At 38.2% G+C, this 22,674-nt stretch overlaps 1 protein-coding gene across 1 annotated transcript in view; it reads right to left on the reverse strand.

Moving 5' to 3' along the window:
• The window catches only part of LOC136864399 (thioredoxin reductase 1, cytoplasmic), a 228,547-nt gene that overhangs the window by 24,444 nt on the left and 181,429 nt on the right, over window positions 1–22,674 (reverse strand). The window contains exons 8-10 of the mRNA XM_067141343.2: window positions 19,618–19,745; window positions 19,332–19,461; window positions 845–1,075 (exon numbers count right to left, since the gene is read on the reverse strand). Coding sequence (XP_066997444.2) covers window positions 845–1,075; window positions 19,332–19,461; window positions 19,618–19,745 — 489 coding nt within the window. The remainder of the gene's footprint in view (window positions 1–844; window positions 1,076–19,331; window positions 19,462–19,617; window positions 19,746–22,674) is intronic.

Genomic DNA, 22,674 nt, shown 5'->3' on the forward strand with positions numbered 1-22,674 from the left:
TTTGTCACAGTCAATGCAGCAATATGCTGTGGATACCATTAAAACCACCGCAGCGCAAAAAAGTTCCATCTACTGTCAGTCTACCCCTTATTCCAGTTTCCTGATACAGGTTTGAGGATGAGGGGAGATTAAATTATATGGCACACCCTTCTTGATGCCAACCTCAGTTGAGGAGCAAATGAAGATTAAATGAATCATGATCAAAGAAATTTAGTAAGGAGTTGGAAGGAATCTCCTGTGGGCTATGAAAAGGAATTCTCCCAGCATTTGCCTAGAAGGGAAAATGGGAAACCACAGAAAACCATTCTAAATAGAGCCAACGGTGGGGTTTGAACCCACTCGTCTCTCGAATGCAGAGCTTGACTCCATAGCCATAGCATATCTACACATGCGGCCACTCCGCTCAGTAGACAGTTCCATCTAGTAATAAATGTAATTATTAATAACCAAATGAAAAGCCTCCGTGGCTCAGGCGGCCTCTCACCGCTGGGTTCCGTGGTTCAAATCCCGGTCACTCCACGCGAGATTTATGCTGGACAAAGCGAAGGCAAGACAGGATTTTCTCCAGGTACTCCAGTTTCCCCTGTCATCTTTCATTCTAGCAACACTCTCCAATATCATTCCATTTCATCTGTCAGTCATTAATCATTGCCCCAGAGGAGTGCGACAGGCCTCGGCAGCCGGCACAATTCCTATCCTCGCCGCAAGATGGGGGCTTCATTCATTCCATCCCTGACCCGGTTACTGACTGGAAAACAGGTTGTAGGTTTTCATTTACTATAAATAAATGAAACACACTCTGGAGATATATTTTGGTAAAAATGTAATATAAAAAATATCTTACCATTTCTGATTTCACACAAACCAACTTAGCATATGAGATAAAATTATCCCGCTTTGATAACTCAAATTCAAGAGGTTGAAAATGAGCATGGTACACTTCTATGTCATCGACACCATATAAGGCTACAGCAGCATCCTCCGACATGCCAACACACCCGTACTCAAGGGGAGTAAATACTGTAGTAGGAACATTTGAATAATCTGTACGCACAGTGGAGCCTCCATACAGTCTCTGAAATACACAATGAATACATTTTTTAAATTCACAATTTCAAGCAATTTCAAAAGTGATAAGAAACTAACTAAACAATCTAAGTCAATGATACTCACTTGTTCCTTTCCAATAATTAAACCATTTAAAAACAGGAAAAAGTTAATGAAAAGCGAGAACCATACATCCTGAAGATGGAAAAAAAAAAAAAAAAATCAAACAATGACCTATCATGGAGTCAAGAATATATCTATAACTACAGTACATGTAAGTAAAGCATAAACAGTTTCTCATTATAAATAATAAAACAATCTATTATGATGAGGTCAAGCTTACACCTACAACTGCATTACAAGTAACGAGTTTTAACAGCTCCATTAAAACACCCGTATTGACTTGAAATCCAGTTGAAAATATTTAAGAATACACTCAAATATTCTATTTAAGGACCCACCTGTTCAATACATGTTGTTACCTGAAACTAGTACATGTTTCGTTCTGTAGGGGATATCATCAGCTATATATACCAGATACACGAAATGAAATTTATAAAAATGGTGAGACACAAGCTGAGAATCACGTGATTAAAAAACATTTAAAACTGGATAATAAAACTGTGAATATTAAAAAAGAAGTTCTAAGTTCTCTTGTAGTTGAACTATATTAGTTTTTCATTAAAAATAATCAATATTGGTGGATCAATAAAATTCTTGATCCGGGACTTGAAGCCTGTTGATTACATTAAGGTACTAAGCGTGATGTGATGTTTACATTAGTGGTGAGAATAACGATATTGTTGATTAAATTTCTTCTGTGTTTAACATGTTCAATGTCCATACAATTAGCTTCTTAAAATTACTGTTGGGAAAACACTCCATAGGAATTTTAATATCAGTTTAAAGGGAGAGTTATTTCTTGATTTGAAGTAAAAAAAAAAAAAGTTGATAATAAAATGAGCAGTGGCTCCTTGAGGCACAGTTCGAGTTTTCCACACTTCAACACCGGTGAGTTCACATTTTTCGTCGGGCCCAACAACACAAGAAGTAAGTACCTTAATCTCGTCCACTATGTAGTTTGTTCAATATTTTTGGACCTCTCAAACTTACACTTTGTTTCTCTCCTTGTCTTACACTCTCAAATCAAGAAATTATCTTGGAAAAACTGGATGTTTTAGATGTGACTGTCGTGGAAAACAAGGTCAGGGTTGAAGAAACAAAGTTAAAAATTGATAGAGAACTCAAAGCCCATGGAGTAATGAAAGAAATGAGAGATAAGGTGACAGGAATGTCAGACAAAATTTCAAGTCTTGGAGAAGAATTTAAGACATTAAAAATTCACCATCAGAGTTCAAAAATTCTGACAGTTTCTATGATAGACAGACAAAAAATATCGAACAGAAAATGACGTCTGAGAGAATGTCGAGTTTAGGATACAGGAACAAGGCAATGTTGTGAATGAGACAGCTACTCAAATGGTCAGTGGGGTCAGTAAACCTCAAATAATCAACATAATCCATATGCAGGAAGACCAACCATGGAGATTCAATAAGCAAAAAGGATTGACACCAAAGAGATCTCTAAAAGACCTACAGGAGTATTTCAGAGACAACAAAATACATCAGAAAGGCAGTTACGAGTAACTGAGACATTCTTGGAAAGCTCAGTTCTTGATGATTTTGATTTTGAATGCATGCCTCGAAAAATATTGGAATAGCAATATCCAAGACAACTTAAAAACAGAATTATACGATCGGAAGTATGCATGATCGTTGCCGATGAAGTATGCATACCTTTTCATGAACTAACGGCCAAAGATGCAAGAATTGGATTCTCCACCTTCGGAACAGGAGCTGTGCCAAGTAATAATCCGACAATAACCACCAGATATTCAGAGAATTAGGGTTGCTGCCAATATCCAATCTGTGGTTGAAACAGAGGAGTTACTCAAGTGATTGGACATGACATCCAAAGAGCAACCGCAAAGTTCCAAGATGTTTGATCATGAAATCGCTACTCTAGAAACCGAAAAGCAGAAAGGAACGGCAACCGTGAAAAACTATGATGTTTGTTGTTTAAAGGGACCTAACAATTAAGTCATCAGCCCCGGATGATACGAGGTGCAACAATAATTAAAACGTCAAAATGTATCCACTCACTAGAATCTAAAACGAATGATAATGAAAAAATGACCATGAATCCAAAACAATCCATGGATCCAGTTCACAATACCATATTTTATGAGATGATGCTCATTGTCCAAAGGGGTCCAAAATCCAGCTCACCGGCCCCTCATAGTAGTACTGATCACCAGTAAAGCGGAATCATGGTGTTCCTCCTATAGTAATACTAATCACAGGTAACGTAGCCCATGGTATGTTACATGTAATGGCACCACTCATAGATAACACAGACCCAGGGTGTTCCTCACATAAGGTTACTACTCACAAACAATGCAGACCCATGGTGTTTCTCGCTTAGTGTAACTAATCACGGGCGCTGGCTAGATCTGTGGTGTTCTTCACGTAATGGAACTAATCACAGGACATGTATACTCGTGGTGTAGCTCACAATGGTACTAATCATAGGCAATGTAAACCCACGGTGTATCACACATTATGGTACCACCCACACGTAACATAGACCCCATGGCGTTCTTCATGTAGCAGTACTAATAACAAGTAACGTAGACTCACAGTGTTCCTCACATAGTGGTACTAACTACAGGTAACGCAGACCTATGGCGTTCCTCACATAGTGGTAATAATCGCAGGAGCTGCTCATAACCGTGATGTTCCTTGCATAGTGATACTAATCACAGGCCACTCCTAGACCCATGGTGTTTCTCATATAATGGTACTAATCACAGATAATGCAGACCTGTAGTGTTCTGCACATAGCGGTATTAATCACTGGCAACGTAGACTCATGGTGTTCCGCATATAGTAGTACTAATCATAGGTACTATAAATCCATAGTGACCCACCCAAGATTATATTTATCACAGATCCACGGTGTTCCTCGCGTGATGGTACAATCACAGGTAATCACATGGTTCGAGATACATCATTCCTTGGTCGCCCCTTTTAGTCGCCTCACGACAGGTAGAGGATATCGTGGGAGTATTCAGAGTCCCCCATCCACAAGGGGTGGAAGTTCAGTTCAAACTCCTAGAATTAATGTGGACAGTTCGGAGGAAGAAGAATGGAGAAATTCCTGAAGGAACTTCCGAGGATTCTAAACTGATGATGATGATGATGATGATGATGCTGCTGCTTGTTGTTTAAAGGGACCTAACATCAAGGTCATTGGCCCCTAATGGTACAAAATGAAATAACAAAAAATTCAAATTCATCCACTGACCAAAATAAAATAAAAATGTCATGAAGAATGAATGGATGGACATGAATCCTACAAAAAACAAAAACAAACAAACAGTGGATCAGACTCAAAAAGAAGGTAGTTAATTAGAGTATTACTGACCAAGGGACCATTTATAAAGCACAATGATGCTTGATGTCTGAAAGGGTGCTAAATTCATGTCTAAGGCCCCACAGAATGGTACATGTCGCGAGTAAAGTAGAACCATGGTATTTGTCATTTTGGGGTACTGATCAAAAGTAGTGAAGACTCACGGTGGTCCACACAAGATGGTACTACTCACAAGTATTGCAATTCGTACAGGGAACGCAGACCTATGGTGTTTCTCACACAATGGCGCCACTCATAGCCAACGCAAACCGGCAAGGTTCCTCACCTAGGTGTACTAGTCACGGGCGCCGGTATTCCCGTGGTGTTCCTCACATAGTGGGTACCAATCACAGGCAACGCTGACCCACGGTGCTGCTCATATAGCGGTACAACTCACAGGCTACACCCAGACCTGCGGTGTTGCTCACATGGGTACAACGCACGGGTACTGGAATCCACCAGGCCAGGCTTTTTACTGCAACTAATCACAAACCTATTTCGTACCAATTTAGTGATACTACTCGCAAGTACATACAACCCATGGTGTTCCCCGCATGATGGTATGAATAAAGAGTAGGTTCATGGTTCTAATTCAATCATCCCTTGGTCGCCCCTTGTAGTTGCCTCTTACGACAGGCAGGGGATACCGCGGGTGTATTCTACATGTGCGTCCCCCACCCGCAGGGGGTGATTCTAAACTTATCCACTGAAAAGAATAGGAAGGAATTTCTGATATTCAGGGAGCAGTCCAAGAAATTTCTGACTCCAATCCCCAGACGAAAACTGGAAGGGGAACTACCAGTCAAGTAAAGCAAGGGAGACGAAGAAGGACACAATGGAAGAAAACCTAATATATTTAGATGGGCTCGAAAGGAAAACTAACGAGCACGAAAAGTGGAAATGAGCCATCGAGTGTCAAAACAAATTCTGATGTGACTGGAGCTGAATTGTTAGCTTACAAAGAAGAAAAGAGGAGACAGGCTAAAGAAAATTCAAACGCGAATCATGAAGCAAATAGTATGGGGGCGAAAAAAAAACTTGCAGTTTTCCAAATGTAAATTAGAGGATGATGAAAGAAATAGAGATTAATCAAGTTGATTCCTGAATGATCCAACCGCAAGACCTACATGAAGAGAATTTTTTTTTTTTACAATCTTTTTTTACTTTGCACCAACACAGATAGTTCTTACGGCAACGATGGGATAGGGAAGGCCTAGGAGTGGGAAGGAAGCGGCCGTGGCCTTAATTAAGGTACAGCCTCAGCATTTGCCTGGTGTGAAAATGGGAAACCACAGGAAACCATCTTCAGGGCTGCCAACAGCAGAGTTCGAACCCACTATCTCCCAGATGCAAACTCAGAGATGCGCGCCCCTAACCACACAGCCAACTTGCCCGGTAGAAAGATCACTTGAACGTTTGTGGGAATGTGAAACAACTGATAGTTAGAGCCCCAATATTTGGATATGCAGTATTTTGTTTCTTTTTAATGAACTCCAATGGATGAATTTCCCTGTCTTCACCATGTAATATTTGGTTGACAACCCTGCAGCACACATTCCATTCTGGATCATCAATCTCATCATCCCATGATGACATTTGGTTTCTATGAGTACCGATTTTGTAATCTTTTTTCTATATCAGTAGACTGATGTATGATTCTCCTATTTGAGTAGATATTTCTGTTAAATTTGACTTAGAGTTGAAATGGTTTTTTCTTCTAACTTTACAGTGCTGGCTGAACAGAGTATGTGTGTGTAGATCTATCTTAGCATTTGAGTGCAAGTTACTATCTTCAAACTTGACTACTAGAACATTTGTGGCATATAAAAATGATGATTTAATATAACGGTAACACCGACAATTAATTAATTTTTTGAGTCATTAAATCTAACATGTTGAGATGAGATTTAATGGTATAATGTCATTCTTTAGAGATCAATTTAATGTGTTTAACATGTTCTTCTGAATTAATGTATGTCCGGCCAGTTAAATCTGCTATGGAAATGGAGTAAACCATACAGCCAGTGTCTCCATGTTGAGTGTTGGGCGGCGGTAAATAGCCTGACCGACTATAAGGACCAACGGCTAAGGGTGGAGGAGTCCTTATAGAAGGGAATTGGGCCCTCAGTGGAGGAAATGCCACCGAAACCCCATATCAACTGTAGCATCTGTACTCCAGAAGAGCGGCTATAAAAGACATCTGTTCTCCATGTTAGGGTGCTTGTTGTTTAAAGGGGCCTAACATCTAGGTCATCGGCCCACCTCTCTCCATGTTAGGAGCGGCCTACAAGTTTCGGCTGGCAGTAACTCTAAAATGCCTTTGGGAGTGGCGAACCCATCGTATTAAAGACTATAAGTGTACTGAAGCCTCGGGAAATGCTAGGGCGTTCCCCACCAGTTACGTGCTATTCTTGTGATGATGGAAGAAATGTGAGAAATGGGCGACCAGCAACCAAATACATCAAGATAGCGACCATCAATGTAGTGACACTAACGGGGAAAGTGGAAGAAACTGTAGATTTTATGGTTGAATGCTGGGAATCAGCGAGACCAAATGGAAAGGAAAAGGTGAGAGGAAACTAAAGAAAGGATACACCTTCTACTATAGTGGAGGAAAAGAAACCAAAAATGGTGTAGTCTCATATTTAGAAAAGACCTATTTTTTTTTCCCATTTGTTTTACGTCGCGCCGACACAGATACGTCTTATGGCGACGATGGGATAGGAAAGGCCTAGGAAGTAGAAGGAAGCGGCCGTGGCCTTAATTAAGGTACAGCCCCGGCATTTGCCTGATGTGAAAATGGGAAACCACGGAAAACCATCTTCAGGGCTGCCGACAGTCGGGCTCGAACCCACGATCTCCCGATTACTGGATACTGGCCGCACTTAAGCGACTGCAGCTATCGAGCTCGGTAGAAAAGACCTAAAGGAATACCTAGAATTGGTGGGAAACATAAATGACAGCTTGATTAAGGTCTGATTGAGACTTGAAACTGGTGTTACAGATATAATTCAAGGGTATGCTCCACAAACAGGAAATACAGATACGGATCTAGAGGAATACCTTTATTATCTGGAAGGCCATGTACAGGACAAACAAGCTCGATCATAGGAGACATGAATGCCCAAGTAGGTCAGGAAAGAAAACTAGATGAAGAGATTATAGTACCATTTGGACATGGGAAGAGAAACAAGGCTGGATATATTTTGGTAGACTTTTGTAGAAGAAATGAGCTGATCATTGGTAACGCATGGTTTTGAAAGAAAAACAGTCAGAAACAAGATATAGCTGGGATAACAAAATCAAAATTCTGATAGATTACATTTTGGTTGAGAAAGGCAACAGGAAAAAAGTTGGTAGATGTAACAGCCCTCCCAAGTGAATCTTTTGAAGGAGTTCACAGAGATCTGATAGCTAAGTTAAAGATGGGAAAGATACTAAAGGTGACTGAGATAGGCAGAGAAAGCTAAGGATGTGGAAATTGCAGGAGAAGGAAATAAATGAAGAGTAGCAGACACACATTAAAACAAGTATACCTAAGGAAGACATCGGAAGGGTCGAAGAAGAATGGGCGTACTTTTTAAAACAGCCATGGTGGAGTCTACAGAAAAGACCTGTGGAAGGGTATCAGGAAGGAAGAAAGATCAAGAAACACCCTGGTGGAATAACAGGGTAAAACGGAAGAAACAAGCTTGGAAAAAATGGCGGAAAAACAGAACAACAGAATGCAAAACAATACAGGCACTGCAAGGAGTGCTTCAAGTTCAAGGAGAGAAAAAGAAATGCTGGCAAAAATTCACTGACTCTCTGCAAGAAAATACAACCAGAAGCAAGACGATCTTATTCCAGTGGGTAAAAAAGAAGAAAACCAAGAACAACGTGCAAAATACCTCGGTACAAGGAGAAATCGAAGAACCAGATTTGGTGCAGATGGAAGATAAGGAAAACTAGGTGTCCATGGCAGAGACTGGGTGGGCCACTAAAATAATAAAAGAAGGCAAGCAGCTGAAATTGACGAGGTCACCATACAAATGATAATAGCAGCAGGAGCAATTGGTCTACAGTGGTTGTATAGACTCTTCAGAGTGATGTGGAGAGAAAAGACTGTTCCAAAAGAAATTTTCAAGAAAGGAGACAGGAATCAATGTGAAAATTACAGAGGAGTGACAATGATACCTCATTCAGCTAACATCCTTAAAAGAATCTTAGATAAACGAATAAGAGACAGAGTACAGGGAAAATTGGCAGAACACCAGTATGGATTCAGAAGAGGCAGGTCCACATTTGACCCAATATTTACATTGCGTCAAATGATGGAAAGGTATTTGGAATATGGAAAGGGCATGGTAGTGATGTTTCTAGATATTGAAGAGGCATATGACAGTGTCCCAAGGAATTTGATATGGAAAACATTGACAGAGGCACAGATTGGGAATGAAACAATGCAGATGGTATTAGCATTGTATCAAAATTGCAAAAACTGTGTACGAACCAAAGTGAGTCAAACTGAATGGTTCAGGGTTGAGACAGGCTTAAGACAGGGAAGTGTACTGTCTCCCTTGCTCTTCATTATCATCATGGACAGAATTCTACATAATGTCAAGGAGAAGATGATGGGCAAGTAAGTAAAGTCTATGCTCTTTGCTGATGACATTGTAGTTTGGGGAGATAATGAGGAGGAAGTACAGATACAAGTTAATTTATGGAATGAGGAGGTAAGAAATTTTGGAATGAAGATTAGTAGATTTGACCATGACGAGAGGTAACAGGAAATCCAGGCAAGTGATAAAAATAGGAAATAAATCTCTTGAAGTAGTGAACAGTTTTAAATATCTGGGCAGCATAATGTAACAAGATGGAAATTTGGATGGAGAAATTGATTTAGGAATACAGCAGTCTGCAAGTTTCTACCAGTGTGAGAGACACATTGTATGGAACAAAGATGTGCCAATGAAGTGCAAGAAGGTTTTACACTTGTCCTATTATAAACCTATACTGACCTATGCTTTAGCAGCCTGGATGTTGACTAAGCGGAACCAAAGTAAGATACAAGCAGCTGAAATGAGGTTCTTGAGGAGCATACAGGGAAAACAAGATGAGATAGAATATGAAATGAGGAAATAAGGAGAAGAGTGGGAGTGTGTAAACTTCAAGAAGATATTGATATAGTAAAGCTAAAATGGTTTGGACACATGACGAGTACGCCAGGAGAGAGAATACCAAAGAGAACATTCATGGATACAAAGACTGCAAAGAGGTCTAGGGGACAGCCTGGAATGAAATGAAGGAGCTCTGTTGTGGGCTGTATTGCAAATAGAGGAGTCAATAGCAATAAAGTACTAGAAGAGGATTGGTGGAAAGGTCGAGTAAGGAGGAGGGCTTTGGTACACTACCATACCCAGAGAGAATTTGGAAAAGGGAATGAATGAAGAAGAAGAAGAAGAAGAAGAAGAAGAAGAAGAAGAAGAAGGAATTAAAAATCATCCTGAAAATGAAAGTATTGGGAATAGTTTAAAAGAATGAGTAATTAAATAGGTAGAGGTGTATGATAACTGCTGTTAATGCAAAGATGTGCTCAATTCAAACTGTTGGAAGATACGGTACGGGTTTTGTCCATTTTATTGAATATTGAAGCAAGGCAATTTATGTAGCATTATGGATGATATTAATGAGCACATGCTGCAATTAGAGCAAACATCGTCCATAATAAATTAATAATCATTCAATAGGAGGCTCAAAAAGCAATATAAAAATATGTAACTATTAACCCTCATTTATGTGAGTGAGTGATAGCATAGATTTGAAGTAGATATTCCTCTAATTCCTGAGGGAGATTTGTTGATCCGGAATTATTTCAAACAAGTGAATCTTTCCCTATTTCATGACATATTTCTACGAGTGAGAACTTGCGTAGGATGAACATATTGCAGGGTACTGACAGCGAATGAGAATAAAAATCAATGATATAATACACAAAGACGCGCACAAAATGCTGTCAGTGGCGTACATGAATTTATTTACAACTTAACTTCACATTAAACACACACATCAACAAACCACCATTTTTAACAACTGCCTATCATGAAGCACAAGGAGACTGCAACCACTGCATGTCAACTACAAAACCAATTCACATACTTCAGACACGATTTCTACACACGTCTCATCAAAACAACTCCTGTTAAACAATAACTCAATTCCACCATCGAGACTGTCTCTTTGTATAGGTTGCCTGGCCAGGCTTCTAAAAGGATATGTCACAACAGACCTTCTCGTAAATTCTAGAGTGCCTAATAACATAGTTATAATGTAAAGAACATTCTAAAACCATCTAGACCGAGCTCGATAGCTGCAGTCGCTTAAGTGCGGCCAGTATCCAGTATTCGGGAAATAGTAGGTTCGAACCCCACTGTCGGCAGCCCTGAAAATGGTTTCCCATTTTCATACCAGGCAAATGCTGGGGCTGTACCTTAATTAAGGCCACTTCCTTCCCACTCTTAGCCCTTCCCTGTCCCATCGTCGCCATAAGACCTATCTGTGTCGGCGCAATGTAAAGCAACTATAAAAAAAAAAAAACCATCTAGTGTCAAAGATACGTTATTCCGGATGTTACAGTGTGTTTACAATATTACTGTGGATTATACAACATAGATACGGGTAATAATAAATTATATACTATTAATTACAGGTTCTTACATTAACTAAACTCATAAATATATAGCACATGTTTCACGACATAACCTCACCGATAATACGATCATAAATAATATCAATAGGTACTAATAAGTGGATGTAAACACTTCACAGCCATACCTCACACATAATAATAATAATAATAATAATAATAATAATAATAATAATAATAATAATAATAATAATAATAATAATAATAATAATAAAGCTCGATATTGGCATTACTTACCCATGGGTTAAAGAATATTGTTTTCAAGTTATATCAGTCTATTACACTTGCATCAAACTATGCCATTAAGTCACGTAAAATTACATTTAATAAACGTGTATTTGGATGTGTGTGTGTTATACTGTAGAAATGTGCCTGTGAACATATTCTCGTGTTATATCTTATATTAACAATAGAAACAGGATTAACAATCCAGAAGTAATTAATTCTTTACTGAATAAATATTTTCATAATCAATTCCCATGAATTAAACTGTATAAATGAATTCTAAAATTCATTAGAGTGGAAATAATAATCATGACAATGATTAATTAATTAAATTGATTATGATGAGAGAGTAAGTAAAATCTTCCTGAATGTCAATAGTAGATTCTTGTACAGGATTAATTGAAGTGTAAGAAGGTGTTGAGATGTGAAACAAATTTACAATTATGTAAATATTTCACAGTTTACTTGATGATAGTGATAGGAATATTCTAGACCACGTGGTCAGTAAATATACACTGAGTGGCTAAAAGTTATGGGAAGGGGTGTCCCAATAGAAAATGTGCCCCTTGAGCATTGCGGCTAGCTATGGCGTACCCGAGTATTCTGTCACAGTGTCATGAAGGTGGCAATACATTGCAAGTTAACCAACGTTGAACGGTGGATGATCATCGGCGCAAGCCACATGGGTCATAGCACGGCGGAGATTACATGCGAATTCAGGTTTCCGAGGTCAACAGTGTTGAGGGTGGATCTTCAATATTGCAGAGACAATGTTACTACCCGCGTAAACCGCCGCACAGCAAAACCACAGGTGTTTAATGAACAGACATCACGTTGCCTCTGCAAAACCACACTGGAAGCTCGAAGGGCTACTATGAGTCAGATCACAGCCCAGCTGAATGTTGGGAGAAAAGAACACATTTCTACCAGACTGTAAGGAGGCAACTGCACCACACAGGCTTCACCAGCTGACGATAAATTCGTGTCCCTTTGCTGACATATAACTGCCAACTTTACAAAACCAAAAATCACGAGATTTTGATATGAAAATCAGGAAAAATCTGGAGAAATCAGGAGATACAATTGGTCAAAACTGCTTTTTCTACATGTCATGCGCAATACAATACAGTAGCCCGACTGTTGCTAAACAAGGCTACAAGGCTAAAATATTATAAATCTCTATTCCCTCACAGGAAGTAGGCTATGTGAGTGAGATGATCGGCCTCTGATAAGCCTACCGAAAATAGTATGAACTCATGCTCCACATGTATGAATCAGTCATGCATTTAGATGCCATTACTTAGCAAATGCACAGATTAATATATTGCATCAAGCGCCCATGCGATTATGCGAAGCGCAATGCTATTTGGATCAAATAACTAGCTGATGTATCCGTGCCTTGCTACTGAATTCTCAGAAAGACTGTCCTTATAGTTTTCCCAACTGAAGTCAAGATAGGTCATTACAATGACGCCAGTATGAATGTTGCGATTAAAAGCAATGCTGTCATACGAAATATTCGATAAAATGAAAACAGCACATTTTCTCACTTTTAGCGAAAAGTACTATGGTTACAAAGTTACTACAAAGTATTGAATAGGTGGTTTTATTAAATTATCCTTGAGATTTTATGCCTAAGTACTACGGTGTAGATCTAACAGTTCAAAGTTTCAGAGCTAGAATGACCAGGCTGCAGACAGCCGCGAACACTCCTGCATAATTATTCCGTTTAAGTGTGCACACTTCTCATTCAAATCACTACCTCACAGTAGGGATCGAATAGCTGGAATACTATGATGATCCAGTGTGTTATGTACCAGTAGTATCAGAAAATTTATGAACCAGGGGAATGGCACGCTAAAGAAGAGAGAGATATAACTCCCCACTCCCCAGCTACTTCCCGTCAATATTCAGGCAGACTATTATAATCAATACGCAGCAGTAATCCCATCTATCAGAGATAAACAGCACCAGAATCCACAAAGCACATCACAACAAACAAGGGTCAATGTAATGTTATTGCTGATCAATTTTATGAGCTTTCTATGCTGGAGGCCTTAACATTTACTTTTCTTCTGAATCTGTGATATTAGAGCATCTAATGTAAAGTGAGTCGTCCTTTCTTTCATGACACCCTCTTGTCAGGAGATACAATTGTATTCTATTATCACCACCTATTCAATACAAGCCATGTGCTACATGGATGAAATTTACATAATACTATATACACTTCTAAGGGACATGTTTCGTCCCTTGTTAAGGGCATCATCAGCCTGTAGGTAACCTTAAGATCAAATGTCTGAAACATTATCTATTCATACATGGATTAATGTGTAATATATTTTTCATTGTAATCCATTCCACTAAACTACCATTTCACTCAGCGTGAATAAAATTATTTATGGCCTAGATTGTAGCGACTTATTCCCCGACATTATATACTGATTTTCATTAATGTGTAATATATTTTTCATTGTAATCCACGTATGAATAGATAATGTTTCAGACATTTTACCTTAAGGTTACCTACAAGGGACGAAAGAGAAGTGTATATAGTATTATGTAGATTTCATTCACGTAGCACGTGGCTTGTATTGAATAGGCGGTGGTGATAGAATAAATTATTTTTGTGATAATTTGCTTAAGTCAGTTTCAATATGGATCAATCATGAGAACTGTCTCTTGCAAAACTGAATAAGACATAAATAATCGGAAATTGTATTCTCTAAAACTTTTGTTATGTAGTACTTTTCAATATGACCAGTAAAATAGGCAATTAAAAATTAAATTTTTGGCACCTTCCCCTAAACTACCATTTTGAACAGAGTGAATAAAATTATTTATATTTATAGCATAGACTGTAGTTCCTTATTCCCCGACTTTACATAAAATTCTGTTCACCCATTTTCTCATACCTTGGCGCTGATATGGACTTAGCAAAAATACCCAAACATGAATATTTCCGTTATCATAGCTGGTACAGTAAAAGTGTATAAGACATAAAAGATAGAAAATTTAATAATATATAACTTTAGTTACGTAGTATTTATCGCTAGGGGCAATAATAACATAAAATATTTGAGAATACAATTTTAGGCCTTCCACTAAACTACCATTTCACTCAGCGTGAATAAAATTATTCATGGCCTAGATTGTAGCGACTTATTCCCCGACATTATATACTGATTTTCATTAAATTCTCTTCAGCCGTTTTCTCGTGATGAGCGTGCGTACATACCTACAGACAGAAATTACAGAAAATTAAAACGTGCCATTTCCCCTTGTTACTATGGTCATGACCAGTACAGAAATATCATTCTTTTTAAATTCTGAGCAATGTACAGAGAGAACTCTTATTTTATTTATACTGAGATAAATTAAAATTAGTCAGAATTGTCTCCAAATGGCTCCTAAAATCTCTAGAAAAGTCACTAGCCGTTATCATTGAAATTCTGTCACTAAATTACTAAGAAAGACTCAATATCTAGCGACTAGTCTCTAGAATTGACCAAAGAGAATGGAATCGACTAGACTGATGTGAATAAACACAAAAATAGCACGCGAGAACAAGAGATTGACAATCGATATACACATCACGATATACAGGTTTCAATTAACATTGCACATTCGCGCAAATTTCTCGCATTAATAAACGTCGATATTTCGTTTGAAAGCAACCAATGAGTGAAGGACTTCCGGCCACTGGCGTTAAAAAGCTGAAATGGAGGGATTTGAAAACACATGTTTGAAGTTCACCAAAAAATAAGTTAAAATCGGGAGAAATAATAGAATAATTGGGAGGCGGGAAAAACTCTAAATAATCGGAAGTATCCCGCCTAAATCGGGAAAGTTGACACCTTGACACAGAGCTCAACGACGATCATGGGCCCGTGAACATCGGCAATGGACCATGGAACAATGGCGGCGTGTGGTATGGTCCGATGAATCCCAGTTCCAGTTGTATCGAGCTGATGGGCGTGTGGGAGTGTGGCGTATGCCCCATGAAGCTATGGATCCTGTGTGTCAAAAAGGTTGTGTCCAGGCAAGAGGTGGCTCAGTTCTGGTCTGGGCGGCGTTTTCACGGTCACAATTAGACCCCATTGTCTGGCTGCAGGGGGCACTGACAGGTGCACATTTTCTGGCTGAGATGTGAAACAAATTATTTACAATTTACATATTCATCATTTGCATCCCTTTCTGGCCCTAGAGATGCCAAGGTTCAACAGGACAATGAGCCATGAAACCGCCCTGTGGTGGCATACAGGTGGCTTAAGGAGCACTCCAGTAAAGTTACGACCATGGATTGGTCCTCCAGATTCCCCGATCTTAATCCAATCGAGCATTTATCGGATGCTGTTGATGCTGGTGTACTCTCCATGAACCCTGTACCAACTACACAAGACCAATTGTGGGTAGCAGTGCAAGATGCGTGGGTCCAGATCCCTCCAGACCGATTCCAACACCTTGTAGAGGCGATGCCTCACCATATTGTTGCTATTTTGAAGGCTCATGGAGGAGCAACTTGTTATTAACATCATATTCAGTGTCTACCCATGATTTTTGGCCACTCAGTGTAATTCAGTTATTAATTAGAATTGAAATGTAAGAGGGATAATATTCTCAGAGGAATAATTAATTTTTTAACAATGATTTTGAGAAAGAGAAGGATAATTTCAACTCGCATGGTGGAGAATTAAGCAGATTTGAATCTGTTAGTAAGAAAATTATGACAAGATTGGTCAGATATTTGATGATTTGAAAATAATTCCAGTACTACCACCAATGGAAGTTATTTTCTTATTAACTTTCAGATATTTATTAATGGCAACGTGGTCACCAGACAAGAAGATATCAATGGCTTATTAAAGATTGATAAGTTTGTATAAATTCACACCAAGAAGCAAGATTTCAGTTTTGTAAGAGTTTCAGTCAAATGACTGCAAGAAGAATGATCTTTATTTTACAGTTTTTTTTTTTTTTTTTTTTTAAATTAAGTCTACCGGTTTGTAATTTTTCATTTGATTCACCACAAGCTTTCCTAGCCTCAACCCCATTTTATAAATTTATAATGAAATGTCTCAACAAAGTAAGGCCAGTCACACAAATGTACCACGCTGAGGCACCTTGTGTTTACTGGCTGAAGTACCCTGGAAAAGGGGACAATATGCTTCATGAAAGAGAGTCCTGTAACCTGTAGTGTCACCCCTAAATATATATATATATATATTTTTACAAGTTGTTTTATGTTGCACCGACGCACATAGATCTTATGGTGACGATGGGATAGGAAAGGGCCAGGAGTGGTGAGGAAGCGGCCGTGGCCTTAATTAAGGTACAGCCCCAGCATTTGCCTGGTGTGAAAATGGGAAACCACGGAAAACCATCTTCAGGGCTGCCGACAGTGGGGTTCGAACCCACTATCTCCTGAATACTGGATACTGGCTCCACTTAAGCGACTGCAGCTATTGAGCTCGGTCCTAAATATTTTAACAACTTGTCAGCCCTAAATATTTAAACAACTTACCTATTTCTATTGCAAGAAATTAAATTCACATTTCTAGTCTAATTTCCGCAGGTGTGTGTCATTTGTCACCAGCTTTCCTCCTTTATGAAACTTCATGTTCCTAGTTTTATTCTAGTTTATGTGCATACCATTATCAGGAGACCATTCCTCTAGTTTGTCGCGCACTTCTTGTATTGATGTCCTGTCATCATTTAGCATGACCACGTCATCACCGTACAGACAGGTACTAATTTTTTTTACAAGTTGCCTTATGTCACGCTGACAAAAATAGGTCTTATGGCGACGATGGGATAGGAGTGGGGAGGAAACAGCTGTGGCCTTAATTAAGGAACAGCCTCAGCATTTGGTATGAATGGGGAAACCAGTGGGGTTTGGACCCATTATCTCCTGAATGCAAGCTCACAGCTACACGCCCCTAACTGCACGGCCAACTCACTCCGTAAACAGGTACATTTTCGTCACCTTTCATATTACATCATGCATAACTACATTGCCCATTATCGGCCTTACGGAGTCACCTTGTAAGACCTCGTTTGTTTGCATGATATGTGCTGATTATAGTACGCCATTAGGTTTTATTGTAGTCATGTCATGGGTTCAACATCTCATTCTATTTGTTTTTGCCTGTTTCTATTGAACATTCTATTTAAGTGATCCTTGGCCTTGCAGTATGAGCTACTGTTGCTGTTTCTCCTAGATACTTCTGATCCAAATGTTGTGTTGTTGCTTCCCTGTGAAGTAAGGGCAGCAAGTGTTGAAAGTGTAAAAGCTTGTAAGCTTTTAAGGTTCATCGTTTCCCTGTGGGAATGTGTTAAGGTACCGTGTCGTGGGTACTAGGCCCATAGGGTCTTTGAGGTTGGAAGTTCTATCTCTCTTTGGAGTGTCAACTTAATTATTGGAAACTCGCATACGCCTCTTGTGCAATATACTAAAGATTGTCTTCGTCTCGAAAAGCCAAGCGAGGTCTGATATGCGAGGGGATCTAATACACGAGTAAATACGGTAAGTGTTTAATGATTAAAATACCTGCAATGAGAAAAGTGTTTCATGGAAGGATTACTCTTACCTGAATCTGGCTCTACATAAGACTATAATGAGAAAATGGAGAAGTATCCAAACTATGTTTAGTGAATATTCTTTTTTATTTTTTTTTATTTTTTTGAAGACAATGTTGCAATTGTTATAGATAAAGTACCCATCACCTGTTCAAAATGGAAAAACTACGTAACAAATCAGGGACGAACGGAGCCATTAACAAATCTGGTTCATAAGTATGAGAAAATACTTCCTCTTGTGGAAGTGAGGAAACTGCTCCTGGAGGAAATCAGAATATATATACTCCTCAGTGCTAGGAAATGAAGCTAACACCAAAAAACAATGAGAAAAGAAAAGAAAAGAAAAGAAAAGAGAGAGAGAGAGAAAGGAGGAAATAGACAGCTTTGGTAAGTCAAATGTGAGGTAATAAATCTGAACTCCACATAACTCAACTAATGACGGAATGAAGGGAATGTAGCATCTGAATACAACATAGGTCGTGAGTACCACCTACCGTATCTCTATTAACTTTCTGAGCAATAGTGAGAGTTGATTTTGTAGTTTGTGAGTTATATGATTTTCATAATTTACAAAACTGTTCCTGTTATTTCCAGTTCATTAGTGCTTTCAGTCTACTTTTGTGTAGCCTAACAGAAAAATATTCTGAGCTTCATATTTTTAAACATTATTTATAAGCAGAATTAGGAAAATACTGTATCAGAATATTTATTAATACGCGTATATAAATGAATTCAGTAGGCTTTTCACTACATCGCTAGTGGTGCATATGGTCTACCAGAGTTTTTAATCGGGTGGTATTTCAGGAAAACAGTAATGAAATGTAAAGAGATAATGTACAAGATGAAATGTAAAATTCAGGCCAGTGAGATGAAGTTCCTGAGGAGTATGGTAGGGAAGACAAGTAGAAACAGAGTAAGAAAAGTTGAGGTCAGAAAAGATATAGAGGTAGAAAAACTGAGTGATAGGAAGAAAACTGAGATGGTTTGGACATGTAATGAGGATGGAGGAGGGAAGAATACCAAAACAATTGTTGGAGGCCAAGATAAAAGGAAAGAGGGCAAGATGGAGGCCCACAGCAAGATCAATGGACTCTTTCAAGAACAGTATCAGAAAAAGAAGACTGGACTGGAATACAATTACTGAAGAGGAGTGATGGAAGGAGAGACAATGGTGGAGAAGTGGTATCAACACCCTGATCTGGCAGGAGCTGGAGAAGGGGAAATGAAAATGATGAAAAATGATGAGTATTTTAGAAAGCATGTGCCCGAAGTTGTTTACTTGGACTTCAAAGTTGAACAATGGCATATTAAGATGACTTACTTGTGCTAAATTACGGCCAGCTTCTACTGCCACAGGTGTCAATTCTAACCTGCCATCCAAGACATCTCCAATAGCATACACATGGTCGAGAGAGGATTTTTCTTCATCGTCGCAGATAACTTTCCCGTTGCTGAAATAATTGAAAAAAGGTATGAAAGACACTTTTCAACACATAAGAGAACACAGAAATTTTATCTGACAGATGAAACAAACACTGTTTCGAGATAAATTAAATTCTTATAATTATGCAAGTTTAAAAAAAAACAAGAAGAAGAAGAAGCCTTACTCTGTATTCAAAATGACACCTATTTCTGCCAAGCCTATATTTTTTGTGCAAGCTTCACGTCCTACAGCAAATAATACTGTATTATAGTTGCCAGATACAACTTCACCATCCTTCAACTTGCCACTGACCTGTAACATACAGCACAAAGATTACTGTTGACATGCACCTTTTCCTAAATATATATTTTTTACAATGTACTTTACGTCACACCAATACAGATAAATCTTATGACGGTGATGTGGTAGGAAAGGGCTAGGCATGGGACAGAAGCGACAGTGGCTTTAATTAAGGTAATGTGAAAAACAAGTAAAACTGCCCATACAGCATTCACTTACTTTTTGCACAGGTGGTACTGAACCCATAATTCTACCTTGCTAAAAAAATATTTCATCTCTAAAATGGAGTGCAACTACATTTTTTATTGCAAGCTCATCTCGCGCTCCATGGCATGTCAACTCACCGTGGGGAGCGAGCCACCTAACATTCTAACAAGGTCGGAACCTTTCGGCAGACCTCGGATAATTAATAATGTAAATTCTGGATAATAACCCTCCTTGCGAGAGATTTCGGCACTGTCATTAACAAAGAAATAAGTAATTAAGAATTTTGGGAAATACTTGATGAAGCTAAAGTCCACAAGAGGGAGACCGCAGATTCATAGATAGTTTCTGTGAATTACTGCGGACAATGTTATTTTTTTATAATCGGTAACGGAAGACGATAGTCTGGCGGAGATATGCTTTATGTCGTACAGTCAATCACACCTGTGAACATTTGGTTAGAAAAGAGTTGCGAAGATTCCACAAGCTGCATTAGTTGAGTTCTCGATATGAAACAAGGAGGTTTAGCTGTTATATGTGTATAGAATAATTTATGGTAACGTGTGTTGCCTCAAGACAAGTGTAAAATCTGTGTATATATAAGGTAATATTTAAGAGAAGAATGTACCCTGCAATTATGAAGGGGTAAATTGGAGGTTGCTGGCACAAGATGAAGCCCAGATAATGCCATGCCAAAACGACTACAATTTACAGGTCTGTCTAATTTAAACATTATGTTTTGTAGTTAGAGATATAAATGCTTGTCCCTTTAAATTAATGAATTAATTAATAAATCAGAAGATCGTGTTGTATAAGTGGCGTGTGTAATAAAGTTGACGAGGAAGTGTCTTATTATTCTAGTGTGGAGGCGAATTGTCTATTATTTATGTCAGCGCATGAGACTGTAAAATGTGTTTAAATTTCTTTTAAAAAATGTAAAAGTAAAGTTAAATATTGCAATGAAAATAAATGAAATAATATTCAGACCAGTAAAAGTTAAAATAATGAATGATAAAATAACCATTATAAGTGCGTTAAAGTCAAATAACGATGTATCCAAAAATAAATAATACTAAAAATTAATAATAATAATATTCATGTCAGAATAAATTTTGAGATGATAAATTATGCGTTCAACAGTTATAAATGAGATTTGCAGTTTATATTGAAATCCAGGGAAGTATGATAAGGTTGGCATTTTTGGGAAACTTAAATTTTATGACACCGTGTATCTGTAATACAGAAAATCACGGTATGCTATTTTGCTCCTGAGGTTAGGAAAAATTTAGAGAAGCAAATTATGAGTTCATTATAAAGTTGGTTGGTCATGGGATCACTTGTATTTAAAAAGTTTCAAACAAGGAGAAAATGGATTATAATGGAAAATAAATATTGTGAGAATAGTTAGGAAGATGTTAAAGGCAGAGTGTGCCTGTATTTTATGAGTGATGTAGCATGAGCAGGATGCCGAGGAAAAGGGGTCCTGAATTTCGACGGAGAGGAATTTTTGTGACATGGCGTATAAGTTGAGGTGTAATATTTCTGAGGCAGGCTGTATAAGATGTACGATATCCTGTAGCAATCCAGAACGGTTGATGAATTTACAGGCTGTCAAATCCAAGTGAGCGTGTTGTAACATCTATTTTAAGTACAAGTTGATATTTCTCCCATAATTACTATCTTATATAAGATTGTAGGTAACAGCAAATAAGTCTAAGTGACGGTTCTATTTGATACCAGCGAAGTGCATTTTGTGATAACCGACCTCACGAACGAAATACATTCTGACACACGGTCAAGATAATACTGGATTATTGTAAATTGAATTCTATTCTGTATCTTAACAAGACGAAATTATCGCTGACTAACATTATGGGTGTGAAAAAATGAATATTAATAGAATGATAGTTTAGCCTGAGTAGATTGATGAGAAGTAACTTCACTGGACAGTTCACGGTGATACATGTTTCGAATGTTGAGATGAAAGGCCAGTTGGAGCCTCACTCGAGTTATGTCGTGAATATCGTGATGGTAGTGATTACTGTTTTCAGTGATATTACATAAAATCAAATGAGAGTTGAGTTTATTTTTATGTAGCGAACTTCAATGCATGTGTTGAGATTGTAGTGAGGAATAGATTAAACTATTTGGGCATGTTGTTTAATTTCGATTTCACGCTTTATTGAAGGAAATAGACAAAGTAATATTTCCATGTTCGAGTTCATTTTTTGTAGTGAATGTTAGAGTTTGAACGAGGATCACATTTAAATATTCGGACATTAGGTTAAAGTGTCGATTTCAGCTGGCAGTATGAATGATGTGTAGATACCATAACATTGGCTCAACGATATATTTAGGATCCGCTGGCATTATATAACTTAAGGATGAGTAGACACTGTAACATTGGTTCAACAACAGGATCAGGATGTCATCTGTACATAGTCAAATCATAGGTTAGACATTTTTGCGAATAGACTTCAACAATGTTAATGTTTGCAGTAATGGATACGAATGTGAAAGATATTAGCAGGTACTATTCGGGCCATGTTTTGGCATAATTCTTACTAGCCAGAAGGTGCTCCTATAATAGCATTGCGTTAGCAGTGGCATGAACGTAAGGGTTGTCCCACGTGGAAACCTAGCTAATGGAGACTGATCATTACTGCTTAGCCGCGCGCATTCGAGCTCGATGAACTTTTGTTTATATTTATTTACTTTACTTTACTTTACTTTACTT

This window comes from Anabrus simplex, chromosome 2 (genome assembly GCF_040414725.1).
Source record: "Anabrus simplex isolate iqAnaSimp1 chromosome 2, ASM4041472v1, whole genome shotgun sequence".
Classification (NCBI taxonomy): Eukaryota; Metazoa; Arthropoda; class Insecta; order Orthoptera; family Tettigoniidae; genus Anabrus; species Anabrus simplex.